At 44.0% G+C, this 25940-nt stretch overlaps 3 protein-coding genes across 6 annotated transcripts; 2 read left to right on the plus strand and 1 right to left on the minus strand.

Annotated features, from left to right (window-relative positions):
• Positions 1–1132: 1132 nt before the first annotated feature.
• Positions 1133–5702, minus strand: fgg (fibrinogen gamma chain). The gene is made up of 9 exons (XM_056280465.1): positions 5588–5702; positions 5449–5496; positions 5008–5194; positions 4749–4833; positions 4428–4558; positions 3054–3187; positions 2541–2725; positions 1684–1961; positions 1133–1577 (listed from the first exon to the last, which is right to left on the minus strand). Exons 1-9 carry the CDS (start codon positions 5648–5650, stop codon positions 1399–1401), a joined length of 1290 nt encoding a protein of 429 aa, XP_056136440.1. The 5' UTR covers positions 5651–5702; the 3' UTR covers positions 1133–1398.
• A 9405-nt stretch (positions 5703–15107) lies between these two features.
• Positions 15108–17096, plus strand: lrata (lecithin retinol acyltransferase a). Its single transcript, XM_056280956.1, has 2 exons — positions 15108–15641; positions 16797–17096. Exons 1-2 carry the CDS (start codon positions 15108–15110, stop codon positions 16947–16949), a joined length of 687 nt encoding a protein of 228 aa, XP_056136931.1. The 3' UTR covers positions 16950–17096.
• A 3766-nt stretch (positions 17097–20862) lies between these two features.
• Positions 20863–22942, plus strand: si:dkey-30k22.5 (lecithin retinol acyltransferase family protein). 4 transcript variants are annotated; one of them, XM_056280734.1, is made up of 3 exons: positions 20863–21352; positions 21534–21575; positions 22751–22942. In XM_056280734.1, the coding sequence occupies exons 1-3, from the start codon at positions 20864–20866 to the stop codon at positions 22835–22837; spliced, it is 618 nt and encodes a 205-aa protein (XP_056136709.1). In that variant the 5' UTR covers position 20863; the 3' UTR covers positions 22838–22942. The 4 variants fall into 4 exon arrangements, with proteins under 4 accessions (XP_056136709.1, XP_056136708.1, XP_056136711.1 ...); XM_056280733.1 differs by lacking the exon at positions 22751–22942 and adding an exon at positions 21675–22300; XM_056280736.1 differs by lacking the exon at positions 21534–21575.
• The last annotated feature ends 2998 nt before the right edge of the window (positions 22943–25940 follow it).

Raw genomic sequence — 25940 nt, forward strand, 5'->3', positions numbered from 1 at the left:
AATATTAACTCAATAAGTGGGCGTTTAAGGGAATGAGGCACATTGACAAATGTAGTGACACATGGTAGTAAATTTACATAACCATAGGTACCCCTTGAGGTCAGTTTATCTTAATCATTATCTGTTTCTCAGTACAGTGTAAAACAACAGATAAAAAATAGATAGATAGATAGATAGATAGATAGATAGATAGATAGATAGATAGATAGATAGATAGATAGATAGATAGATAGATAGATACTTTATGTCCAACAACAGGAGATTTTTCACCCCACCATATTTGATATATATCATATTTTAAACATTATATTGGTAATATTTTGGAAGACAATCAGATGACAATCAGATGCATTAATTTGCAATGACTCAAAAAGTAAATAGATAAGTCTTTTCTTTTTTTTCACTCAAATTTTGTCTGTGAACAAAATGGGTTTGTTGTGGATATTGTGGAAATGCGCAACCCACCTGCCCCCTGCTGCGACCCATAGTTTGAAAACCGCTGTTAATAGAAAACCCTGTCGCTAAACTTTTGATTCGATTTGAGGATTTCTTAGACTTTGAGTATCACTGCCCTAAATTCTTAAATCATAAAATGTATGCGCTGAATTGATCAACTGTTCCTTGTTGCCAGTAAAGCAAATCGATTTGTGCCATGCTCCTTTCAAGTCTTTAATCTAATTTCTTTAAAAGGCCTCTTGTATGATTACATAACCCATTACTCAGAGGATTGTTCAATCTATCATTAAAGTTGAATACTGAATATGAACATCATTTATCATTGTGTGTGTGTGTGTGTGTGTGTGTACATGCATACATGTGTGTTTGTGGGGAACAAGGTTGCTGTGTCGGGATTTATCATAATAGAGCAGAGTTAATGAATAAACTGCACGTTTTTGAATAGACTTCTTCAAAGCCACATACTACAATTCACATAAATTAAGTGCTGTGATCTTCTCCATGGCACAGCTTGTAAGAGGGGATGCTGACTAGCACTGAACTGCTGGGGACTGAAAATACAATTAGCTGATATCTGTTGTGCGGGGAACGCTTCTTGGCAAATTGGGTTCCTGATAAGACTGGCCTACTAAATAAAAAGAAAACAGCAAGAATAACAATAACAGAACACAGGGGATAAAGAAAAGACATTTATTTTGCAGGCAAATCTACACTGGAGACAAATGACAAGACAAATGACAAAACAAGTGAAATCCTTTCAGTGTCCCAGAGCATCATGTAAGAACTATGAGTCAAATTCAAACTGAGATTCCTTGTCGAGGAATTTGTTGATGACTGACACTTAAAACCTGGAGAGTTTTAAGTGGAGTATTCGGTGAGCTAGTTTTAAGATTCAAATGAACTGCATACAGTGGTGCTTTTATTCTTCTTCTTCTCTACATTTTAAGAGTCTCCCAGTCCTCCGAACTGTTTGATGCCAATCTGCTGTCCACCACCTCCCCCGATTCTGCTGATAGGAATGATTTTCATGGTGGTCTCTTTCAACGAGTACCAGCGGTCGTGCCACGTGACCCAAATGATGCCGTTGTCGAAGGTCGTGTCCTTATCCGAGTACCTTCCGCCTAGATGGAGAGAGCACAAAATGTTTTTTTCACAACCAATCGCATGTGAATGAGCGTTCGGTACGACTGAGGGGTCGTACCAATAGGTGTACCAATTTGGTCTTACCCCTGTAGTATTTGCCATTCAAATGGGCAGCGTGGCAGCTGTTCATCCACCATCCAGAGCCCTCTTGAAGAGCGCAATTGCCATGAAACTTGTCATTGTCTTTGTCAAATGTGCTGAACTGCGCGCCATTGTGGGATGTCTGGAATTTGTCGCTGGGGTCGTTTCCAAAGTCAAAGCCATCAAACGCGTCTCCTGCGTCACCGCCATAGAAGTAGGCATAGGTCAGACGGTACATGTCGACCTCCGGCGCCACTCTGAACATGGCATAGTCGGCGTGCCTGGTGAGAGCGTTGGAAAGAAGAACGGAGCGATGACTCTTCTGCGCTAGTTTAATTTCTGCACTGGCAAGTTATGTTTACCTTGTTTGTGGGTCCCTTGCCCTGCTCTTATGTAATCTTTTGTCCCCCTCCCCCTCTTTTTTTTTTTCCCCAGTTGTATCCGGCCAATTGCCTCACTCTCCTGAGCCTTCCTGGTCGCTGCTGCACCCCCTTCTGCCAATCCGGGGAGGGCTGCAGACTACCACACGCCTCCTCCGATACATGTGGAGTCGCCAGCCGCTTCCTTTCACCTGACAGTGAGGAGTTTCGCCAGGGGGACGTTGCACGTGGGAAGATCACGCTATTCCCCCCCCCCCAAACAGGCGCCCTGACCGACCAGATGAGGTGCCAGTTCAGCGACCACGACACATCCGGCTTCCCACCCGCAGACACGACCTCGGTGTCTGTAGGGACACCCGGCCAAGCCGGAAGTAACACGGGGATTCGAACGGGCGATCCCCGTGTTGGTAGGCAACGGAATAGACCGCTGCGCAACCCAAACGCCCCACCCTTATCTGTTAACATAATGTTTCTACATACTTCCTGTTGCCATCCCAGTCAACGAGCTCGATCCTCAGCACAGTTGGGATGGTGGACTGGGTTGTCAGCAGATGCATCTTCTCATTGCCGAGCCAAAATTCAGTGGTGTCATCAGGAGAGAGGTAACCGAAGCCTTCCTTGTACTGCACCCAGTCCTTCCTGAAGTCCACACTCCCATCACGTCTCTAGGGAGGCAGCAGAGAGTACGTTTTCTACTGTTCGTCGCAACACGCAGTCATTACTTTGCCTCCCCATTCTAAACATCCAGCATTACAGTAATCAATACCTATCTAAAATGACAGTCAGTGTCCTAGTTAATTAAGCAGTCTTGTCAAGCAATGCTCATGCATGACGGACCATCACCGGACGAGTAGGAAAAGCGGCCTTTTTCTACTCTTTCGATTTCTTCCTTCACAAACTAGTAAGCTGTGAGGGTGAAATCAAGGGCAACGAGTATGTGAAATGAAGACCGCACACGGTTGTTTTCCTTCACCAGGGAAAATGACGGCGTACCCTTTGCAGCACCGTGAAGCCACGTCCAGTGTCATCGATCTCACAGTAGACCAGGAACGGCTCCGTTGCCTTGGCTGGCTTGACGTAGTAAAGGCCACTGGTGGTAGCGCCCTTGCTGGCGATATCCTGGCAGTCTGAGAGGAAAGATATGAAAGCAAAATAAATAGATACATAAACAAAAATGCCTGTCCCTTTGTCAGCATCTGCTGTTGCCATCTGTTATCTCCTGACACAGACCAACGAAACTATCTGTTGGACCCTACAGTCCACTGCATGTTATGATAGCTCTATAGGAAACCATGAGCCATTTTTTGCTACTGGATGGCTAAGCATGGTAAGCAAGAAAACATGGAGGACAAAATAAAACATGTTTAAAAATTGGTAATTGGAATGTTATTGCTTTATCCAATATCATTATAGAACAACTGTCTTTTTTGTTTTTAAGTGGAGAAAGTAAACATATCCCTAGTTTGAGATCAGGGCCAAATTGATAACGATGAGAACAGTAGAAACCAGTGTTGTAGTACTCGAGTCCAGGACTCGGACTCGTGACTCGACTTGGACTCGAGCATTGACTGCATCCAGACTCTGAAGTTGGAGATGAGGACTCGGACTTGTTAATTGATAAAGACAGTTTTTTTTTGTAATGGGCCCTAATAATTTGGCATAAGATATTGATAGCTATATTAATACTGTAACATTGATCACCACATTGTGGTGATCAATGGCTTTTTTACAGTGCCAAAGAGGAGCACTGGAGCCCATCTTGGAACTCGATTCGGACTCAACCTTGATGACTCGGACTCAGGTAATGGGGACTTGGCTCGGACTCGACTCGGACTCTTATTTGGGGACTCGGACTCAGACTCGAACACAGGGGACCCGAGACTCGACTCGGACTCGAGGTTTAGTGACGCGACTACAACACTGGTAGAAACCATGATATCATCTGCAAACTGGGATCAAAGCTCCCTTGTTTATCAGTTTCAACCAGAAGGGTCTTCATCAGGTCTGACCACCATGTAGCTTGTTAAAACAAGAGGCGCTTCTGCTCAACATTTCAACAGTGTGTGTGTGTGTGTGTGTGTGTGTGTGTGTGTGTGTGTGTGTGTGTGTGTGTGTGTGTGTGTAATTTTATTGTTTTCTTATCGTCATTGGATTCTATGTGCCGCACCCCCCCCTCACAGTTTGCATGTGCAGATGGCTATTTCATGTTCTCCGATAAGAATATGCAAATGTTACTCATTCTTTGTCGCTGAGTGATATTGATTCGTCTAACTAAACGCCAAACAAGTACAAATATGGCTCGGATGAAACAGGGTTGAGAAACTGCTTGTGAAATAGGAACGCCCTCGGGGTCATCATTGATTTTACCTGTTCCTGTTGTGGGCTGAATCACAACGGTGTCTTTGCATGGCTCGTTGCACTTCTGATCCAGTTTAATGGCGAGGGCTTTGAGGTCCACCATTCTCCTCTCATTGGATGTAATTATACTCTGAATTTCACTGGTAGGAGGTGGCAAAAAAAATGTGAATATGTCAGTGAGCTCAGTTCCCACACTAAAAACATTTCACATCCAAATGCATCACTCCGTCGTTCTGTGAGATCTACTTCACACAATGTTCAGGTGACAACTGCTTGATCTGCAATATGAAACACTGTGACACAGTCTGCTCTCCATATTCTTTAACTTACTATATTTGCTGCTCCTGAATGACGATAGTCTTTTCAAAACGAAGGATATCTTCCATTATACTGGATGACCTTTTGTAGCTCTGGTCTGCACATCATTCACAATCAGCGTCAGTGGTGGGGTCAGTACAGTTTGTCACATTGGTTTTTTTTATTATCAAAGTTAAAGAAGGATGAAATGTTAACCAGTTCTTTCTTTTTCTAATTCTGTTCACTGCAGTTTCTAGTATTTATCTTGAGACGGAGAGGCGGACTGCTTTACCTGAGGGGCCAGCCTTTTGGGCTGATACAACAGAGTCTTTCATGTACTCCACGACGCCTTGAGCTCCATCTGTTAAATTAGCAATTTTATCCAGTTCTCTCTCCATATAGTTCAACTCTTGGTCCACAACTGGCCTGTATTTCAGCCAATAATCAGCCACCCCACAGGTAGTTGGACAGTACGTTCCCTGGATACCAAAACAATGCAATTTTTTTTTCTTTGCACCATATTGTGTGTATGGAGACATTGCAATACATTAAGTGGCATTTGTTGAAAGCAATCAGAACATTCAATAAGCTCTGCCAAATGTAGGTACACCATCTGCACAGTATTGAAGAATTCATGACACCTGGTCAAAAATATTGTAGTGCTTATGTAGCAAAAGTGCTCAGGCAAGATGTGAGTTCAGCATAGTATAGTTTAGTACGGTGGCATACTCACAAAGCCATCATTTGTCACACATGACTCGGAAAAATCGCCTCTGGTTTGCTACCGGGAAGAAAAACAGAATTTCAGTTAGCCTCTTGCTTGCATATTGTTTTTGCACAGGAGAGACGACTTGTTAACATCAATGACTTACTGCCGATGAGAAGGCGAAAAGTAAAAGAAGTCCCGCCAATGAAGACTGAAATTTGTGCCCCATGTTTCTTCGGACAGCAATCCTTCCTGGTCTTGTTGGTTTGGGAGAATGGAGCGTGGCTAGCCTTTGCTGAATATTTATCTGAACAGTGTGCTTAGTTTGGTGTTTGATGAGTGGTGGTTCATATGTACACAGCCCCCTCACAACATGACTCAGTGTCCACAAAAACCCATGACTCTGCTAGCCTGCTGCATTGGTCACTCTCTAAGTTGGACTAGAACAGCTATTGGCCCATGTCCTTGAGTTATCTGAAGGTTTTCAGTCAAAGTTTGGGTGGGCTGCAATGTGTTGAAACAGATTTGTTTGCAGCTCCCATCGGTGGTGGTCAAAAACAGCCAGGAGAGTCTATACAAGTAATGACTAATTTTTATTGCATCCCTGCCCTTTACCGATTGCATGACAGCATTTCTTTCCCGGTTACACACGTTTGTGATAATTTTGTTCTGCAGGCGATGTAGGGCACAGCATTGTGCAACCGAGCATGTTGAGTTGTGAAATGCATCAGTGAGACCTAATAAATACCTTTTGCTTGATTCTATTTAGATGACTTACTTGTTCATAATATTATGGGACATGATATTTTTCCACATATGGGAAAACTGAGCATTTAATTCATTATTTTTTAATGAATTAATTAAGTTTCCTTCATTAATCCCCTTGGGAAATTCAGTCACTGCAAATTAACCCACCCTAGCTGTGATCTGTGTAGCTAGGAGCAGTGGGCTGCTGCCTTCATGCCGTGCCCGGGGACCCTTGGTCAGGGGCACAGACAGGAGTATTAACCCCGACGGTGGGGGAAACCGGAGCACCCGGAGAAAACCCACCGCAGACACGGGAAGAACATGCAAACTCCACACAGAGGATGACCTGGGATGACCTCCCCCCTGCCAAGGTTGGACAACCCCGGGGGTTCGAACCCGGGACCTTCTTGCTGTTAGATGACAGCACCAACCACTGGGCCACCGTGCCGCCATTTAATCAAGAACGCTGCAATCAAACTGCATCAGTTGTTTTTAAATCCAGGTAAACAGACACCTTTCAATCCAGCATGGCACTGTTAAATATAATGTCACAAAGTTGTCATCTGAAAATTAAACCAAGAAATAGGTCATATGACTTTCCATGACTTTCTTTCTATCCTCATTGGAGAAATATTTTGTCTAAAGCAAACATTTTTGGCTACAATAGTTCAAAATCCGGTCTTGATTAAAATGAGATTTTGCTTCTTTACGTTTGGCTTCATCACTTGTAGTCTCGTTGTTTGAGCGCTGACGTTTCCATCTGCACTTTAAGCTGCAGTTGCGTGCTTACCCACTAGTGGGCATGAAATCACATCAACAACTCCTAATAATCGGTCACAAACTGGCTAAACCACCAGATGAAAGTTTCAAACCACCTGCCAATGCAAAATACTGAACAATACCTTATAACCTTCCTGTGCTTTACTTGCTTGCAATTGTGTGAGGCCATAAGACTGGCTCTGAAGACTGTTTGCCAAATCATTTTCTGAATAATGGATGCAATGTTTGCCTATAGTAAAAATGCAAGAAATCATATTTCTACAACTACTATTACTACTACTACTATTACTTTCGGCTGCTCCCATTAGGGGGCGCCACAGCGCATCATCCGTTTCCATCTCTTCCTGTCTTCTGCATCTTCCTCTGTCGCACCAGCCAGCTGCATGTCCTCCCTCACCACATCCATAAACCTCCTCTTTGGCCTTCCTCTTTCCCTCTTCCCTGGCAGCTCCACATTCAGCATCCTTCTCCCAATATACCCAGCATCTCTCCTCCACCCATGTCCAAACCATCTCAATCTTGCCTCTCTTGCTTTGTCTCCAAACAGTCCAACCTGAGCGGTCCGTCTAATATACTCGTTCCTAATCCTGTCCTTCTTCATCACTCTCAATGAAAATCTTAACATCTTCAACTCTGCCACCTCCAGCTCCACCTCCTGTCTTTTCATCAGTGCCACTGTCTCCAAACCATACAACATAGCTGGTCTCTCAACCATCTTGTAAACCTTCACTTTAACTCTTGCTGGTACCCTTCTGTCACAAATCACTCTTGACACTCTTCTCCACCCACTCCACCCTGCCTGCACTCTCTTCTGCACTCCGCGTTACTTTGGACGGTTGACCCCAACTATTTAAACTCATCCAACTTCCGTCACCTCCACTCCTTGCATCCTCATCATTCCACTGTCCTCCCTCTCATTCACGGATATGTATCCTGTCTTGCTCCTACTGACTTTCATTCCTCTTCTCTCCAGTATAGACCTCCACCTCTCCAGGCTCTCCTCAACCTGCTCCCCACTCTCGTTACAGATCACAATGTCATCCACAAACTTCATAGTCCATGGAGACTCCTGCCTGATTTCATCCGCCAAACCTGTCCATCACCATTGCAAACAAGAAAGGGCTCAGAGCCGACCCCTGAAGATTTCATATTTCACCCTATTAATTGTGTCGTTATGCTTGTGAAGGAATTATGTCCATGCACTTCTCTGGGGGGAAAAAAGAGCCAAGTAGCTTTTTCACAGGCTTAATTCTTAAGACACTCTAATGCATAACTGGACTTGGGCCAAAACCTCTAATCAACAAATTAATACACTAGTCTCTTGTTTGACATCAGTGAAATAGCATAGTAGCAATAGTGCTATTGTAAAGCAAATGGGTAGGGGAAAAGATGCTTGCACTCTTCCCCTACAAACCCCTAACATGGCAGATGACAAGAAAACAACATCACTTCCTGCACAAGGCAAGCGTTCAATACAGCCATCATAAAAACAATCTATAATAAATAAGAAATGTTTTCCTTTTTAAGATCAAAAACAGGTCCCCTTCTATTATAACCCATCTGACATTGTCCATAAAGTCTCAATATCTATGCTTTTGGCCCAAAACAATACACAAAATGCAAGTCAAGTTAATTAGTATGTAGTCCCAAATCCCAGCTACAGTCTCACAGGGCTTTATGTGGATACAGGAAACAACAGCGGACAACGCCCTCTATCTTTAGACCCTTGGAAAGGTGCAAACTAATGAAAACTTTGCTCCAGCAGGGTTGCAGTGGTGACAAGATTAGCGGTGCATCAAATTGAGCTAAAGGCCTAAACTTCACATCCAAGCTTTTCTCGAGACAGTAACCCCAAGTCTGTATTTTCAAAGGATTCAACATGTGAATATAGGTCGACAATTGCAAAACTTGACTGCTCCATTTATTGCTCTGTGTTCTGTGCCATTTAAGTATATACACAGTCTACCGCACAGGTAGTTGGACAGTACTTTCCCGTTGGAAAAGTTGGTAGTTGGTCCCATTGGTAGTTGGACAGTATTTTGGTACCACTGGCTTCCCACACCGGTACTGGGCCTCACCTTGTACCGGTGGGGGAAGATGGCGGCGCGAACTTATGTTTGCAGTGGCCTCATCCAGTCCTGTCCATGCAGTGTCTTTGTGCATGTCTGTCCACGTCTTCGTTTGATGGCTGGGAGAGCTGGCGCTGGATCGGCTGGGAGAGCTTGGTCTGCTGCGTCCTGCGGGCCGAGGGACCACGGCTCTGCCTGGAGCTGCGCCCGAGGAGGAAACACGGAGGGCGGTCTGACAGGACGCAGAAGTGGGGCAGGCTAAGCTAACTGCTAGCCCACGCAGACCGGCAGTTCCCACAGTCATCCTGGTGTTCGTTCTCTCGGAGTAAACTTTTTTATTTTGTAGTTTGATATATGTGTTCTTGTAGTTTTCAGATGTGTTTTTGTCTTTGTGTTGTACCGCTATGGGCTGGGGTAAACGATATTTCGTTTCATTTCACGTACACAAGTACTTGAAATGAAACGACAAATTCAAGTGTTGCCGATTCCCGATTCCTGATATAAACTTGCTGGAAAAAGAACAGAAAAGCGTGGGATGTCCAAAATAGAATGCTGTTTTCTACATCCCACGCTTTTTTTGGGGCATGTCTTATTTTCACAAGGGGCAAAAATGCAATTAACGATTAGCTCGTGTTGTTACCACGTGAACACGTTAGATTTGCGTGGCTGTGTTGGTCGAAGACACCCTGTGTAACAGTCGCACTTTTTGTCTGGCATCACAGACAACTACCTCCGGGGCCGCTTGGTTAGAAAACAGCTCGCTCAGTTCACCGTCCATACAAAGAGGGCGGCACGGTGACCTAGTGGTTATCACTGTTGCCTCACAGCAAGAAGGGTTTGCTGGGTTTGAACCCCAGGCTGTCCCGGGTCCTTTCTGTGTGGAGTTTGCATGTTCTCCCCGTGTCTGTGTGGGTTGCCTCCTCCCACCATTAAAAAGACATGCAAGTTAGGGTTAATCCTCCTGCCTGTGTCCCTGACCAAGGCAATGGAAAGAAGAACTGGAGTTGGTCCCCGGGCGCCGCACCACAGCTGCCCACCGCTCCTATACAACAGGACGAGTTAAATGCAGAAAACGAATTTCGTTGTCTGCACAACGACACATAATAGTGTCTCTTTAAAGAGGGAAGTGTTCCAAACTGCTGTTGATTTCAAACATCAGTAGCTTTAATGCACACGTTACTTTTCCGTCCGGTGGTTTGGAGAAGAGGCGCTTGTGTCAAGAACACAAACTGTACCCGCCACATGTGGGCTACGGTGATACAGAGGAGAGGAATGAGACAATCTCTGTAAGGACTGACAAACACCTTGAAGTAATTCCAGACAAAATACCACCTTGTACTTCCCCTTCCAAACGATCCACAGCAGCGGCGCGTTTGATCCGCCCCTCCAAGACATTAAACGTTAGCCGGTGGATCTTGCACGGCATAACAACGCTCATGATAGACTACACCGATGATAAATAAAGCTTCATTTACGAGCCCCCGTTTTTCCACATTGGGTGATAAATCTCACCTTGACTACCCTGACCTAGTTTTAGTATGGGGGAAACGAGCACGCACACGACAGCTATAAGGCCTGGTTGACCAGCGAATGAACTCCTGGGCCCGTGAACCTAAACAGTGGTGAACTCTTGGTGAACTCCCCTTTCTGCGAACGCACACCAGATGGAAAACGCTTCTCGCTCTTTTCAAGTGCTCTGAACACACAGAGGCAGGTTTCCTCTCAAGACCGTGTCCCGGTTGTTCAGGGTGTAGACAGACGTGCTCGGGCGTCGGCAGCAGTTTGATATCAGCTGACTGATCTTGTTCTTGTCAAGAATACAGGAAAATGTGGAGGCGATTTAACGTGTCGCGCGCTGAAAATGTTTAAAGCACTTGCAGTGCAACCCTTCTGCTTTTGCAGTCACCCCTTTCAGAAATGTGTCCGTCAGCGATCACTTCAAGTTTACAGGCTGAGAAAAAAAAGGAAGTATAGTTCAAAGGTGGTCCCACCAGCAGTTAGGTTTAGAGAAACCCTTTAATGGTCCCCAAGTGGTCGTGATTGTAAGCGTACGGCCATTTGACCACGGTGTAAATCTCACCGAGGCAGAGGGCAAAGGTTTGTTTTAATACCACCTAAAGGTTCAAACCGTGGTCAGAGACGGTAAGTCCACTCAGCTGAACATGGTGTGATACGGGGGAAAATAATCAATACGAGGACATCTCATTCGCACAACAACACTGTAGACTTTGGTATAAAACATCAAGTGACTTACGTTAGCATCTCCGTGTTTTATTTGGGTGTTGGTCTTCCATTCACAGCACCGATCGGCAGTGCCATTATGCAGTCTATAGCTCGCTACCTGAGCGAGTCTTGCTGATCGGCCTCAAAGACACAATGGCCAAAGATTGTGAGTCGGTTTCTGTGTTTCTAAACGTTTTCCACTTTTGTTTTGCACAGAACAATTATAACAGGAGGGGAATCAGAGGTGAGACTGGAAAACGGTTTATGCCTTAATCCTCCGCATAAAAATCAACACCGTCATCTGGATTTCTCTGCTCGCACCACTCTCATGTTTACTTTATTCTCTACAGGCCAGGGTTTATGTATTTACTATTACCGCCGTGTGCCATAAATATATGTGACCCACCTTTCATACGATACTATTTGTATTCATACTCATTTCATGGAGCCCTTTCCCATGTCTGCTCTGTCTTACTGCTTGGGTTGTGGACTTGTGGTCTGATGTTGGTGATGATGTTTATAGTGTCTCTGTGTCCTTTCTGTGCCCGGTAAGTCCCCAAATAAGCTCGATAAGGTAAATGTAGGTTGTAGGAAATTAAAGTATTGTATTTTAATATTAAGGGCAAATGTCATTTCTGCCTTAAGAGGGTTGTCTCAGACTTTTATTTCTTTGAGATATTTCAGACCACTTGGTACTGGTACTGGTCAGTATACAGAATAAGTACAGTTTCAGATACACTGGAGGCCTATAATATTAACCAATTGGTGTAAATTAACTAAAATAGCTACCAAATAGTATATTTCAAGTATATTTTTCAAACAATATCTTAGCATAAAAAGTATAGCAACTTCGATTAGCTAAAAATATACCCTAGCATAATATTATGTCAGTTTTTGTGACTAAATCAGCCCACTTGTAAGTTCACTTGACTACTAGTACTATAACTAAAAGTGCACTGTTAGTGTACTTTTATTTGACTTATACGAATACTAAAGCTGTTCTGCAGCTTATAAAAGTTTACTTCAAAGTAAACCTGAGTGTACTTGCAGCTGGTGCATCAGTACATGTGAACTTGACGATATAAACTCCAAGTACAGTTGCGTGTATTTCACCAATACTGTTAAGGTGCTAAAGTGTATTTCATGGTGCCAAACTGTTTTCCAACAGGGTTGATCAGTTAAACATTTTACAATGGGGTAATTGAACTAATCGTTTTTATGTTTTACAATATCTAATAAAGTTTCAGAGCCATTTTGTAATTAATGCATATACGAGTGGAAGGAACGCGTGTCAGTCCCTCCCGACATGTATAAAAATCTGTGCAAATTTGCTTTCAAATGAAGTTTTTGCCATGACAACAGCGTCCATGAGCTATTTTTAGCCCTTCCCGAGCGGAAGCGGAAGCTTCGCAGCAAACGGAAGTCAGACATCGGATGCACTAGACTACATCAGAAGTAAGCAGTTTGTTGTAATTTTCTTCGTTTTTTGAGTAATTTTAATATTACCGCATATATGGCAGCATATTCGTGAGTTGCTGTTGTAAACACAGCCATGCTGTACGGTCTAACGTGCTCCGCATGTCTGACTTCCTGTGACGCGTCCATAGCGACAGCGATGCTGTGACGTCACTCGGACTCTGCCCCATTTATGGACGGTACTGGGTGAGGCCGCTGCAAACGCGAATTCGCGCAGCCATCTTCCCACACCGGAAGCGGAAGTATAGCGGAAACAATATCACAAATTACAAATTTGCCTCAAGGGGCTTTACAATCCTTTTTTTTTATTCTTTCTCGGCTGCTAAGATTTTACTTATTCTCCTTGTTATTTATCTGAATGCACAAAAAAGAACGGCAAACTACTGGCATACAGAATCACAAGCAAGTTGTATTTGGAGGTAAGCTAATTTTCCAAGTGTAAGACAATGCCAGCCTTATTGTTATCGTTTTGCAAAAACTATAAAATGTCAAACAAGTCTAAAACTACAAGTAAAGCTCAAGTATACTCCATTCAAGTTTACGTTCTGCAAGTACGCCAGCGCACTGAAGTAAACGTTTCCAAGGGAAGGCGACAGTTTGTTGTAGCCCCCTATCGACTCAAGTAGGGTATTACATCGACGTTTCCAAAGCACTGGTATTATTTATGCTTTGAAGTTGCTCCTGTGAGGCCCCAATGAGAACAGGTTCGATGGTCACAGGTCACCCACCTGACAGGCTGCCATATTTCTTCCGACATTATGGGATTGGAAGATTTTCGGTGAGCTTTGCTAACACACAAACGCTTTTAGATAACTCTGACTATATCTTTTGGAGTAATTAGTGTATTGACCTGCCCAAACATTAAGTTAAAGATTTGCAGTGTAAACTACTAATAAGACACGTTAGCCCCTAGCTAACGGGTCTGACCCTTGAGCCGAGCGGTTAGTGACGTCGCCTTGTGGTGCAGTACACCCCGTATCGAATCCCGCACCGGGCAAGAAAATAACCGGTTACAGCAGTTTGAGTGTTAGCATTGCTGACCAGTACTGTAGTCCAATCCAAGCACTTTACAAGCAGGTACCGCCAAGTAATATTTCATCTGCCGGTCGCTACCCAGTTCATACACTCAGTAGCAACACCAACAAATGCTGTAAGCACAAAACAAATGTTAAGTAAATGTATCATAGCTGATATTAACTGATAATAAAATCAGTGTGCCCAATACATGTTATACATGTATTATACATGTATTATTGTGTTATACGTGACACTCAGTCAGTAATGACTATATAGATTATGATGACTATATAGATTATGTATAATGTATACATTCACCGTTATGAGCTATACAGAAAAGTGGCAACATTGCAGTTTCTAAGTGTTATACCAGTTATACTTAACGTTTGTTCCTTCATGAACACATAGTTATGTACTTTATCAAACCGCAAATGCTCCAATCAAGTGATGTAGGGCAGAGTTTGTTCTGCAGCTGTGCATGTGCATTTACTCAAATGTTCGTTTATAGGTCAAGCAGCCGGACCACGTTAAATACCAGTGACCACTAAACCTTCTGGACCCACTGCTGGGAATGCACAGAATGTAGGCCAGCAAAAAAAAGAAAAGAAAAGAAAAGCAGACGTCACACCAGAGAGGCTTAAATGTTTCTCATGGTATTCTCAGGTTAAAAGATGTGCTTGTAACTGAGGATCCCCTATCTCACATTATTCTCCTTTAAAGCCACACTGATCCTGGATACATGGGGCAGGACAGACTGGCTAGTGTGAGCCAACCAAACAAACTAAATCCCCTCTATGAGTAGCTAATTGTCCAGAGTCTAATCAGCTTAATAGCCTGATTAGCATGACTTTTACAAAATGATATTTAAAAAGTCCAAATTCACCAATAAAACAACAACAACCGTTTATAGCGTGAATCAATCAAGCAGGTTGATATGAAAACTAAACCAAAAAAAACAAACAAACAACTTTTTTGGCTTATATTTCATTGTGTTGGGAACAACAGCTGGATCTCTGCAATGGATGGATCAAGTTCGAGTCCCGCATAGATGCACCTTTGACACTTATTTTTACGTCCTCTATAATGAAAAGTTTCTGCTGTGGTTTCATATATATATATATATATATATATATATATATATATATATATATATATATATATATATATATATATATATATATGGACACTATGGTTATAGTTGGAATCTGCCAAATACATGCACCAAGTAACGAGCAAGGGGGGGGGGACGGTGAGTCGCTCGGCCAATCGTGTCCTCTGAACGTCCCATCGTGTTTGCGTCTCCACCTCGAACCCTTGGGGATATATATATATTTATATAAAGGCCCCGTGCAGCTTTTCCACAACTGCCTCGCGATGTTTCACCTGCTGACCTTCCTCGTGGAGAAGCTCTCCCTTCTCTCCAACCTGCAGCTTTTCGAGCCGCGGTGGTCGCCCGGCGAGCAGCGCGGCGAGCCGAAGACGCGCCTCCCCGCCTCCTCCTTCAGGAGAGGAGACCTGCTGGAGGTGCCGAGAACCCTCTTCACCCACTTTGGGGTTTACCTGGGCGACGACCGAGTTGCTCATCTCATCCCAGACATCCTGCCCGTGCTCACCAGTAACCGAGAGCTGATCGACGCCGCCATCACCAATAAAAGACTCATCCTGGGCTGCATCTACCGGCGCGCGACCGTGCGCGTCGACACGGTGGAGGACTTCGCGTACGGCTCCAGCATCACGGCGAACCGCATGGACGAGCTGGTCCAGAGGCAGGCGTTGCCCAATGAGGATGTGGCCAAGAGGGCTGAAAAACTCATCGGAGCAATCCCCTACAGCTTGCTGTGGAACAACTGTGAGCACTTTGTGACACACTGCAGATACGGGTCTGCGGCGAGTCAACAAACAGAACAGGTAGTGTACAGCCGGGGGGATGCACCTCTTATAGGGTACGGAAGAGTTTTAATAACCGCTTTATGAACTCTAATGTCACCCTCGTGCTGTGTCTCTGAGCTCTGCAAATGTCAGCTTTGCATATTGCATACCTCATTGGCATAAACGCGTCACATAAATACCATGCTCAGATTGGCTATCAGATTCATTTATAGATCTGATATGGTTTAATAAACCTCACGTCGCCGTTTGCCTACACGTCTTACCGAACGCGCAATCCGAATCTCAATAGTCACATTAAACGCATTAAAATGATGTATTCCACTAGAAGAACCCCCCGCTACAATGTAGCGGTTTGGTTATCCGCCCGTCTAAATCTCCCTCCTCTTCATCCTGCCAGCTAACCGCCTTCCCCCTGCCCCCTAAACCCCCCACCCCCCACTCCAACTGCCTCCCCCCCGAATGCTCAGAATCATCTGAAATGCCGAGAAAAGTGGTTTTTAGCCATTTTTAGAAAATGCATATTTTGCATAATTGTGCATAATTATGCATAATTATTTTAATTTTCTGCTATTTTTCTGGTCCTCTCTGGAACAATACCTACCACCTCCAAAAAAAAATTAGGATCACAAGTGCATTTTTGCAAAAATGCATTTATTTTGCATAATGCCAAAACATTTCTAAGTCCCAGAAATTTTTTTTTATATAGGTGAAAAAAAATCAAAGATGCTCAGAATCACCTGAAATGCCGAGAACCGTGGTTTTTTAGCCATTTTTAGAAAAATGCATATTTTGCATATTTATACATAATTATGCGTAAGTTTAATTTCCTGGGATTTTTCCCCTTACTCTCTGAGACAATACCTACCACCTCCAAAAAGAATTAGGATCATAAGTGCTTTAGTTTTCGGTCCCGCTATCTACACTAACACACACACACACTAACGCCACACACACACACACACACATTCCGAAAATATATGAGTGGATATGAATAATCGAAACGACTTTGTATTATTACTATATTGTTATTACTACTGCGAAACTTGCCAACATTTGCTGCTGTTTTAATCAAATGGAGCCTTTTGCTTACTTTACATCAGAGATTTAATGTTGATTATTTGTTTGCAGAATCTTTTTTAGTTAAGTATTGATCGTGTCTCTTTTTCTTGGCAGTTTTGCGACGGTTTGAAATCTCTCATCCGAGACCAGCGAAGCATCATCGCCGCCGTTCTTCTCGGCGTCGTCTCCATCAGTTGGTTTGGCATGGTGCCCTTGACTACATTACCCACAATCCTCATCCCCTTCACTCTGTGGATGGCTGGCTAAAGGACGCCCGCCAGAGTGTCTCACATTATGAACTGAACTTTCACTGGGCAAAGAGACTGTAGAACCGGATAATGTAATAAATTCCCAATAATTTAATATCCCCGATAATGTCATAAAAATCTGTACTTGAGTCCATTGAAAATGCAATAAAACCTGATAACGTAATAACTTCCTGATAATGTAATAAGGTGCATTTCAGTGATACAGTGGCTGTGAAAAACGGATAAACAGGTCAAAAGTTAATAAACATTCATGCATGTCCAACTTTGACCTGTTGGTGGCGCTAGAGCTCTGGAGCTAGAGTTGCCAACACAGTATCACCACTTGAACCCATTAATAGGTGGTCTGCTGTGAAATTATTACAATATTGGGGAATTATTACATTATCAGGACCTGCAAAATGGAGGCTAACCTGATCATGTAATAACCTCCTGTTAATGCAATACTTTATTACATTATCGGTAAAAAGTTTATTACATTATCGGGAAGTTATTACATTATCAGGTTGTATTGCATTTTCAATGGCCTCAAGTGCATTTTTATGACATTATCATGCTTATTACATTATCGGGGGATGTATTACATTATCGGGTTTTATTGCATTTTCAATGGCCTCAAGTGCATTTTTTATTACATTATCATGGTTATTACATTATCGGGGGATTTGTTACATTATCAGGGTTATTACATTATCAGGTTCTACATACCTCACTCTCACTTCGTGTGTCATATTGCTTTTCTACAACAGTTCTACTACCTACTACCAACTAATTGAGTTTGAAGACACCATTATGTGATTTTTATCTCGTTTATTTGGATTGTGTAATTCACCCCCCCCCCAAAAAAAAGTTCCGACCGGAGCGGACGGCGTTCAGTGTTGCCAAGCAACGGCTACTCTTTAGCTATGGTGAGTGAGAGAGGCTACTTTGTTTGTACATTCGCCTGGGCGGTGCAGCCGTTTAAATGTGACCGCTGTCCCTCGTTTTCGCCCTCTCCTCATCATCAGACTCACAAACTGTGTAACGCCATGTTAAGAAACAAAAACAAAAACAGCCACCGGTCGTTTTGCTCCGTCTCGGAACGTCGATGTGGTAGAAGTCGACGGTTGAAGTATCGCAAACGCGGAGTGATTGCTAGCGGTGAAGAGTCCCGAGTGAGGTCGCGCCAGGATATCCTCGCTCATGGAATTCCTCGTCCAATCAGACGTGAATAAATCGTTCGACCGGATCTAACTGTTGTGTAATGGCCGAGCATTTTCCTCTCATAAACTTTAGAGGGCTAGTAGTCGACCATTTTGTTCATTAATGTATGAATTTGATCATTTTCCTTTACGAGTTAGTTACCCATGAAGTTTATAATGTACATTGACATTATTGAAACCATTAACTTGCAGTGTTATTTAAGTTTGGAGCTGTTTATTAGAGTACTTTACTTAATACAATGAGCTTTACAATCATGAAACATGTCATTCTATTGTGTTGTCTAGGCAATGTTGTAAGTATATGCAAATTTTTATTAAAAGAAATATTTTTATTTGTGTCCCTTATGTGTGTTGACTCCAAAACCTAATTCATATTTCCTTCCACATGTCTTGGGAACCTGCTTAATAAACTAGCTCACACTGAGATACAACATATGATGACATTATGTATACTGCTCAAAAAAATAAAGGGAACACCTAAAAACACAATATAGACCTCGATGAATGAAATATTTCAGCTGAAAATCTTTATTTATTAGACAGAGGAATGTGTTTAGAGCAAAATAACCTAAGAATGATCAATGGAAATCAAAATCATTAGCCCATTAAGGTCTGGATTCAGAATCATACTCAAAATCAAAGTGGAAAATGAGAACATAGGCTGATCCAACTTCTGTGGAAATTCCTCAAGACGATTCAAAATGAGGCTCAGTAGTGTGTGTGGCCTCCACGTGCCTGTATGCACTCCCTACAACGTCTGGGCATGCTCCTGATGAGACGACGGATGGTCTCCTGAGGGATCTCCTCCCAGACCTGGATCAGGGCATCGGTCAACTCCTGGACAGTCTGTGGTGCGACATCGCGTTGGCGGATGGTACGAGACATGATGTCCCAGAGGTGCTCGGTTGGATTCAGGTCTGGGGAACGTGCAGGCCAGTCCATAGCATCAATGCCCTCGACATACAGGAACTGCTGACACACTCTGGCCACATGAGGACGAGCATTGTCATGCATGAGCAGGAACCCAGGGCCCACTGCACCAGCATATGGTCTGACAATGGGTCTGAGGATCTCATCCCGGTACCTAATGGCAGTCATGGTACCTCTGGCTAGCACGTAGAGGTCTGTGCGGCCCTCCAAGGATATGCCTCCCCAGACCATCACTGACCCACCGCCAAACCGGTCATGCGGGAGGATGTTGCAGGCAGCAGAACGTTCTCCACAGCGTCTCCAGACTCTCTCGCGTCTGTCACATGTGTTCAGTGTGAACCTGCTCTCATCTGTGAAGAGCACAGGGCGCCAATGGCGAATCTGCCAACCAAGATGTTCTCTGGCAAAGGTCAATCGGGCTGCACGGTGTTGGGCTGTGAGCACAGGCCCCAATTGTGGACGTCGGGCCCTCATACCATCCTCATGCATTCTGTTTCTCACTGTTTGAGCAGAAACCTGCACATTAGTGGCCTGTTGAAGGTCGTTTTGTAGGGCTCCGGCAGTGCTCCTCCTGTTCCTCCTTGCACAAAGGACCAGATAGCGGTCCTGCTGCGGGTTTGTTGTCCTCCTGCGGCCCCCTCCACGTCTCCTGGTGTACTGGCCTGTCTCCTGGTACCTCCTCCATGCTCTGGACACTGTGCTGGGAGACACATCAAATCTTCTTGCCACAGCACGCATTGATATGCCATCCTGGATGAGCTGCACTACCTGAGCAACTTCTGTAGGTTGCAGATACCGCCTCATGCCACCTCTAGTGGTGCGGGCACTAGCAAAATGAAAAACTAACCAAAGATCGGCCAGAAAAGATGAGGACAGGCAAATGGTCTGTGGCTACCACCTGCAAATCCATTCCTGTTGTAGGGGTTGTCTTGCAAATTGTCTAATTTCCACCAGGTGGAAATTAGACAATTTACCAAAAGGTGAAATTGATTCACAAATCAGTGTTGCTTCCTAACTGGACAGGTTGATATCTCAAAAGTGTGACTGACTTGGAGCTACATTGCATTGCTTATGTGTTCCCTTTATTTTTTTGAGCAGTGTATTTAGTTACTATGAAACTTGAGTTCAACAAATTAAAAATAATTTACTCAGGCATCCCGGGTTGTCCTCCGTGTGGAGTTTGCATGTTCTCCCCGTGTCTGCGTGGGTTTCCTCCGGTTTCCTTCCACAGTCCAAAGACATGTGGGTCAGGTGACTCGGCCATACTAAATGTGTCAGCCCTGTGATGGACTGGCGGCCTGTCCAGGTTGTCTCCCTGCCTGCTGCCCAGTGACTGCTGGGATTGGCCCCGGCATCCCGCGACCCCACTTGGGATAAGCGGCTTGGATAATGGATGGATGGATTTTCTCAGGCAAAGTGCTGAGTAATAATGACAAAATTCCTTGTCATTATGGTGGCGCTAATATCATCAGACCACAGTGGCTGTTTACTTGGCTACAACAAAACATGAATGACCCTTTAAATGAGGATTAATTCCACAGAGTTGCCTGTCCAGGCTTCTTAATTACAATCCCGACCTTAATACAGTAGAAATGAGGGCTGAGTTTTGAAATCGAGTCAACCAAACGTCCATGTGATCGGTCAAAGCGCCTTTATTCATGTCAAAATCAGTCTGAAGCATTGACCAATACTTGATCCCACAAATCGTATTAGCTCCTCCTTATACCTGAGCAAATAAAATTCCCAAATGTCCAAGTCCAACAGTTTCAACCAGATAGCCATCATGTTTCCCTTCCCGCTGTTAAATATTTTCGTTGTAGCTTCCAAAGTCAAAGAGGAGGACTCCAAATATGACCCAGCCCTTTACCAGCGGGGTGACCTGTTAGAAGTCCCCAGGACATTATTCACCCACTTTGGTATCTATTTGGGCGACAACCGAGTTGCTCATTTCATCCCAGATATCCTGCCAGTGGTTTCCAAAAACAAATCAGCTATTGCCAGAATGGTGACCAACAGTCGACTCCTACTTGGGGTTATTGCCAAGGCGGGCAGCATCAGAGTGGACTCCGTGGCAGATTTCGCTTACGGCTCAGAGATCATAGTCAACCACATGGACCAGGTGTGCAGCCAGCCTGCCTTGCATGGAGATGAGGTCGCCCGGAGGGCCGAGAAACTTTTAGGCTCCATCGCCTACAGTTTACTGTGGCACAACTGTGAACACTATGTGATGCATTGTCGATACGGCATGGCCATCAGCTACCAGACGTACCAGGTAAAGTTACAGGACACCACAGAGGGGTCTATGGATATGTGAAAATGTTATTTTTCTAGTTAATCAAAGCAATTGTTTCAGGGCACATTAATCTGGGAGGAATGCTTTGTCAATTGTAGACATGTCACAGTTTGAAAAAAATGTCATAAAGCAAAATTTGTTGTTATGCCTTTGCACACAGCACTACACAATGAATAGGCATCGGGCTGTCTTTTCATTGTTGGTAAGTTACAAACTGAAACAGAATTCACTTTTTTTTCCATTAAGGGTTAATCAAGAGTAGACTCGGTGATCTGAACGCTGCCTCATTCCTTGTACATAGTCTGACCAGCTGAACCTAACGAATATGGACAAACACCACCGTCAGTATGGGAAGAAAGAGAGAAACGGCGCATTTTTCTGCTGCTGAATCCTGGAGACCACCCTGTTACAAAGGTCACATGCAAGGGACCGCATTGTGACAAGAGGCTCCTTGCACATGCAGTATGAGTAATGCCCTCAAAGATTTTCTTGGAGAGAAAAAAACAACAACCGCTTATTGGACAATAATGTATGGCAGTAGCATTAACCTCACGTGCAGAGTGGATTTAAGGTTAATGTTCTTACGAAGGAACGTGGCTTACGCTGAACGTTTTGTTGAAAACCCGTCTTGGAATAAGGAATAACTGAGAAATGCATTTTTTTTTTAAATCACATTGGTGGCAGACCAGCGGATTTGTGGATCTGCTGATTAGAAAGTCTGGTTTGTATGCAGCAAGTTTTGTCAGCAGGAGAGTCTTGGGTCCAGCAGGCCGAGGTTTTGATGCTTCAGCCCATGTGGCATGCAGCGCCATCTAGTGTTCATTTTTGTTGGTGACCAATTCTCAGTTGCCCTGCAGTTTGTTTTTTTTTTAAAATAAGGTTACCTCGGACCTTACTAATGTACTTTTATTTTGTCTAACTTTCGCCCTCTTACAGTTCTGTACAACAGTAAGAAAGATAGTCTGCAGCAGGATGAGTGCATTCCTCACCGCCTTGTGTGGTATAACAGTCATGCTATTCCTAGACTCTGTTACGCCACTGACCACCATACCCACCATGCTCATCTCCTTCACCATCTGGATGGCTTCCTGATGCCCTCTGGGAAGATAGCTAGAAGACTACTTGGATCTCAGTGGTTTATTGCTGTAATGGCTTAGGGAAAATGAATGATGTAACATTACATTACAAGTTTTTTTTTATATTTAAAATATGGCTGAATGTTTCGCAACAGTTGCATGTTAATCCTTGCATTCAATATTATATCAATCCCACGTGTTTGCAAATACAGAGTTTGTTTTACTCTTGATGGTTTTGTGGCTCAAATATTTACGTTCTACTTGTGCAGGCCAAATATTCAAAATTAATCTCCATACACAGGCAATGGGATCATGGGCTGTGATTAAAATTCAACACGGCAGTGTGATTGGCTCAGAAGCACATCACACACGACGTCGTCCTGGATAAGGCGCAATGGGAGTCATCTTTTGCAATTCCTGATGGAACTTTTTTGGGAATAATGGCCGTCGCTTGCAATGAATTTTCGATTCTCAATTAAAGAGGCGTTTCCATCTGCCTTTTTGTCTTTTTTTTTTAAACCTGTACATACTGTGAGCACCACCTCCAATGTGCTGCATTGCTACACTTAGTAGATGGTTACTACACATTACTACACTTAGCAGATGGTCTTACATGTTGAACCCCCCCCCCCCCCCACAAACATTTGCAATATTTAGAGCGACAGCACATGGGAAAATATATTAGGCCTGGGAAAGGACAGTAAAACCCTCAATTAGAATAGTATTTAAAATTTCATTTCCGCTCATTAACTTGTATTCAGCCTTAAAGAATGCAGTCAAATGTCATTGTTACTAAATAGAGACTCGCACTGGGACAGCAGGCAATGTTGTTCAGTCTTAATGTACTGTTTCCACAGAGAATTCAAACACGGCAAACAAAAAGGCTCCTTAAACAAGATGGATTAGAAAGATGAGAAAGAAATGAATGACGGTGCATAGTAAATGGCGGAGACGTAATGTTGACTGAAAGAGAAAGTGAACTTGTCCTCACCGGGTGTGCGATCAAAGTCAAACTGAACAGATGAATTTAGACTTAATTCTAACCTTGGGCTCTATCAACTACTTGTAAATTATGAGTAAGATTGTTGCCAGAAAGTTTATCCCACTGTTATAGTTTCAGATGGTGTCTGTAGTGCTGTCCTGAAGATGTCACTATGTCATAGGACCATGGTTCACCTCTCTGTGCAGAGACCACGGCTGGACGTCAACCTTGTGCTGTCTCCATGTGAACCGTACTACCTGGGTGCAGTTCTGGAAGCCGCTTTACTCCTCTGTTGTAGCACTGCTGCTGTCTTTTCTGTAGATTTTGGAGAGTGTACATCTTTGGGCACTGTTGGACGGAGAACTGTGCTGGAGCTCAGTAGAGTGCTTCTGAGGACTCTGCCCATGAGCATTTGTGCTGGGGAGTACTCCATGCCTGTTACAGGTGTGTTCCTCAGGGTGAGAAGTGAGAGATGGGGGTCTGTTTTTTGCGCTTTCTTCAGCACAAGTTTCACGGCTTTCACCGTTCTCTCAGCTAGTCCTTTTGACTGTGCATAACCCGGACTGGAGTGAATGACTTTTATGCCCCATGACGTTGCAAAGTTTCTCATTTCCTGACTTGCAAATGGACCATGGTCACACATAACCTCTTTCGGTATTCCTATTCTAGAGAAGACCGATTTCATCTGGCTGATCACAGTGTGTGACGTCTTGTCCTTAATGTTCAGTACCTCTGGGTATTTTGAGAGGTAGTCTACTATCAAAAGAAATGACTGGCCTTCTATTTCAAAGATGTCAGCCCCAACTTTGAGCCAAGGAAGCTCAGGGATGTCGTGTGAGATCAGTGGCTCTTTCTTGTTTCTGGGCTGGAACTGCTGGCATGTCAAGTCTCAAACATTTGTTCTATGTCTCTTGTAATTCCTGGCTAGTACCAGTGCTTTCTGGCCTGTGCTTTAGTCCGCTGCATCCATTGATGAGCTATATGTAGCTTTTGTAGCATTTCTGTTCTCACTGTGCTTGGGGAGGATTATCCTGTCTCCAGCGAACATTATTCCTTCTCTCACAGCCACGGTGTGTCTGATAGGCCAGTATAGGGTCAGTCTTGAGTCTGCCTGCTACCTGTGTCGGGGCCAACCATCTGTATGTATGACTTGCAACAGCTGCAGTGTTTCATCTTTCTTTGTTTCAACCTTGAGCTGCTCTAGAGTCTCTGTACTCAAGACATCTGCGGGCTCCAAAGCATAGACAACTTTCTCATCCATGATGTCATCTGCTGCCATGTGCTGTTCTTGTATGACAGCTCGTGAGAGTGTGTCTGCGATCCGCAGATCTTTACCCGATGTGTAGGTGACGTTTAAGTCATATCGCTGCAGCTGAAGCAGCATTCTCTGCAGCCTGGAAGGAGCTGTTCCAAGTGGCTTACTCATGATGTTTTCCAATGGTCTGTGGTCTGACTAAACATTCACCCTCACCCCATACACATACTGGTGGAATTTTTTGGCAGAGAAGACAATAGGTAAGAGTTCCTTCTCAATATGTGCATAGTTCTTTTCGGTCTCTGTCAGTGCCCTTGATGCATAGGCTATTGGGTGGCCCTCTTGAAAGAGATACATCCCCAGGCCGTCTTTAGACGCGCCAGCCTGTATTATGAGCTGTTTCTCTGGCTCGAAGAACCTGAGCACAGGAGCATTTGTGAGGGCATGTTTCAGTTTGTTCATGTTGCCACTACCACACATTGTCCTTCTGTAGCAGCTGTCTTAGTGGCGCTGTTATGGTGGCCTTGCCAGGGATATACTGCACTAGGTATTTTATCATGCCAAGCATTCACTGTAGTCCTGCTTTGTCAAATAGGTGGCGGCATCTCAGCAATGGCCTTAACTTTTGTCTCATCTGCCTTAACACCCTCTGCAGTGACAATGTGGCCCATGTAGTTTACACTGCTTATCTTATACTGTATTTCCTCTTTGTTGAATTTCACATTGGCCTCTTTCACTCTGGCCATCGCCTTCTGTATTATCTCATCATGTTTTGAGTGGCTGTTGCAGCTAGAAAAGCGATATATAAATGCAATCCATCCATCCATCATGTTCTTTCTCTGTGGTTGCAGCGATGATCATGTTATCAGCTATGTTGTGAACTAGGCATCAACCGATTATCGGTATGGCCGATTATTGGCTTAGATATTCGTAATTTTTCACATTATTGTTATCGGCATATTTCTATCGGCCAGCTGATTAAAAAAATAGCCCGCTGCACAACATGTGCACTTCTGACACAGCCTTCACTCTCCCGAAGCACAGCACAACACTCACTCCAACAAGAGAAGCATCGAGGAGTCAGACCACTTTTCTAAGGTAAGAGGAGCATGCCAGATGCCATAAAACCCACTTGGTCGGTAAGAAAAGCACGCCATAACGTTAGCTACAAACCTCACTCCGTAACATTAATTTCTCCATCTTTCTCCCTCTCCCACACACACCAAAGAGCATAATGTCAGCCCGACATGAACT

Source organism: Lampris incognitus, chromosome 5 (genome assembly GCF_029633865.1).
Source record: "Lampris incognitus isolate fLamInc1 chromosome 5, fLamInc1.hap2, whole genome shotgun sequence".
NCBI classification, from domain to species: Eukaryota; Metazoa; Chordata; class Actinopteri; order Lampriformes; family Lampridae; genus Lampris; species Lampris incognitus.

Bases quoted from the DNA above. Each gene is read 5' to 3' on its own strand.
- fgg (XM_056280465.1), bottom strand. From the start codon at position 5,650: ATGGGGCACAAATTTCAGTCTTCATTGGCGGGACTTCTTTTACTTTTC. The intron at 4,834-5,007 runs GTAAAGCAGTCC...AATGATGTGCAG, and splicing joins CCAAAAGGCTGGCCCCTCAG to ACCAGAGCTACAAAAGGTCA. The intron at 4,559-4,748 runs GTAAGTTAAAGA...ACCTCCTACCAG, and splicing joins ATTCAGGAGCAGCAAATATA to TGAAATTCAGAGTATAATTA.
- lrata (XM_056280956.1), top strand. From the start codon at position 15,108: ATGTTTCACCTGCTGACCTTCCTCGTGGAGAAGCTCTCCCTTCTCTCC. The intron at 15,642-16,796 runs GTAGTGTACAGC...TTTTCTTGGCAG, and splicing joins CGAGTCAACAAACAGAACAG to TTTTGCGACGGTTTGAAATC.
- si:dkey-30k22.5 (XM_056280732.1), top strand. From the start codon at position 20,864: ATGTTTCCCTTCCCGCTGTTAAATATTTTCGTTGTAGCTTCCAAAGTC. The intron at 21,353-22,309 runs GTAAAGTTACAG...GCCCTCTTACAG, and splicing joins TCAGCTACCAGACGTACCAG to TTCTGTACAACAGTAAGAAA.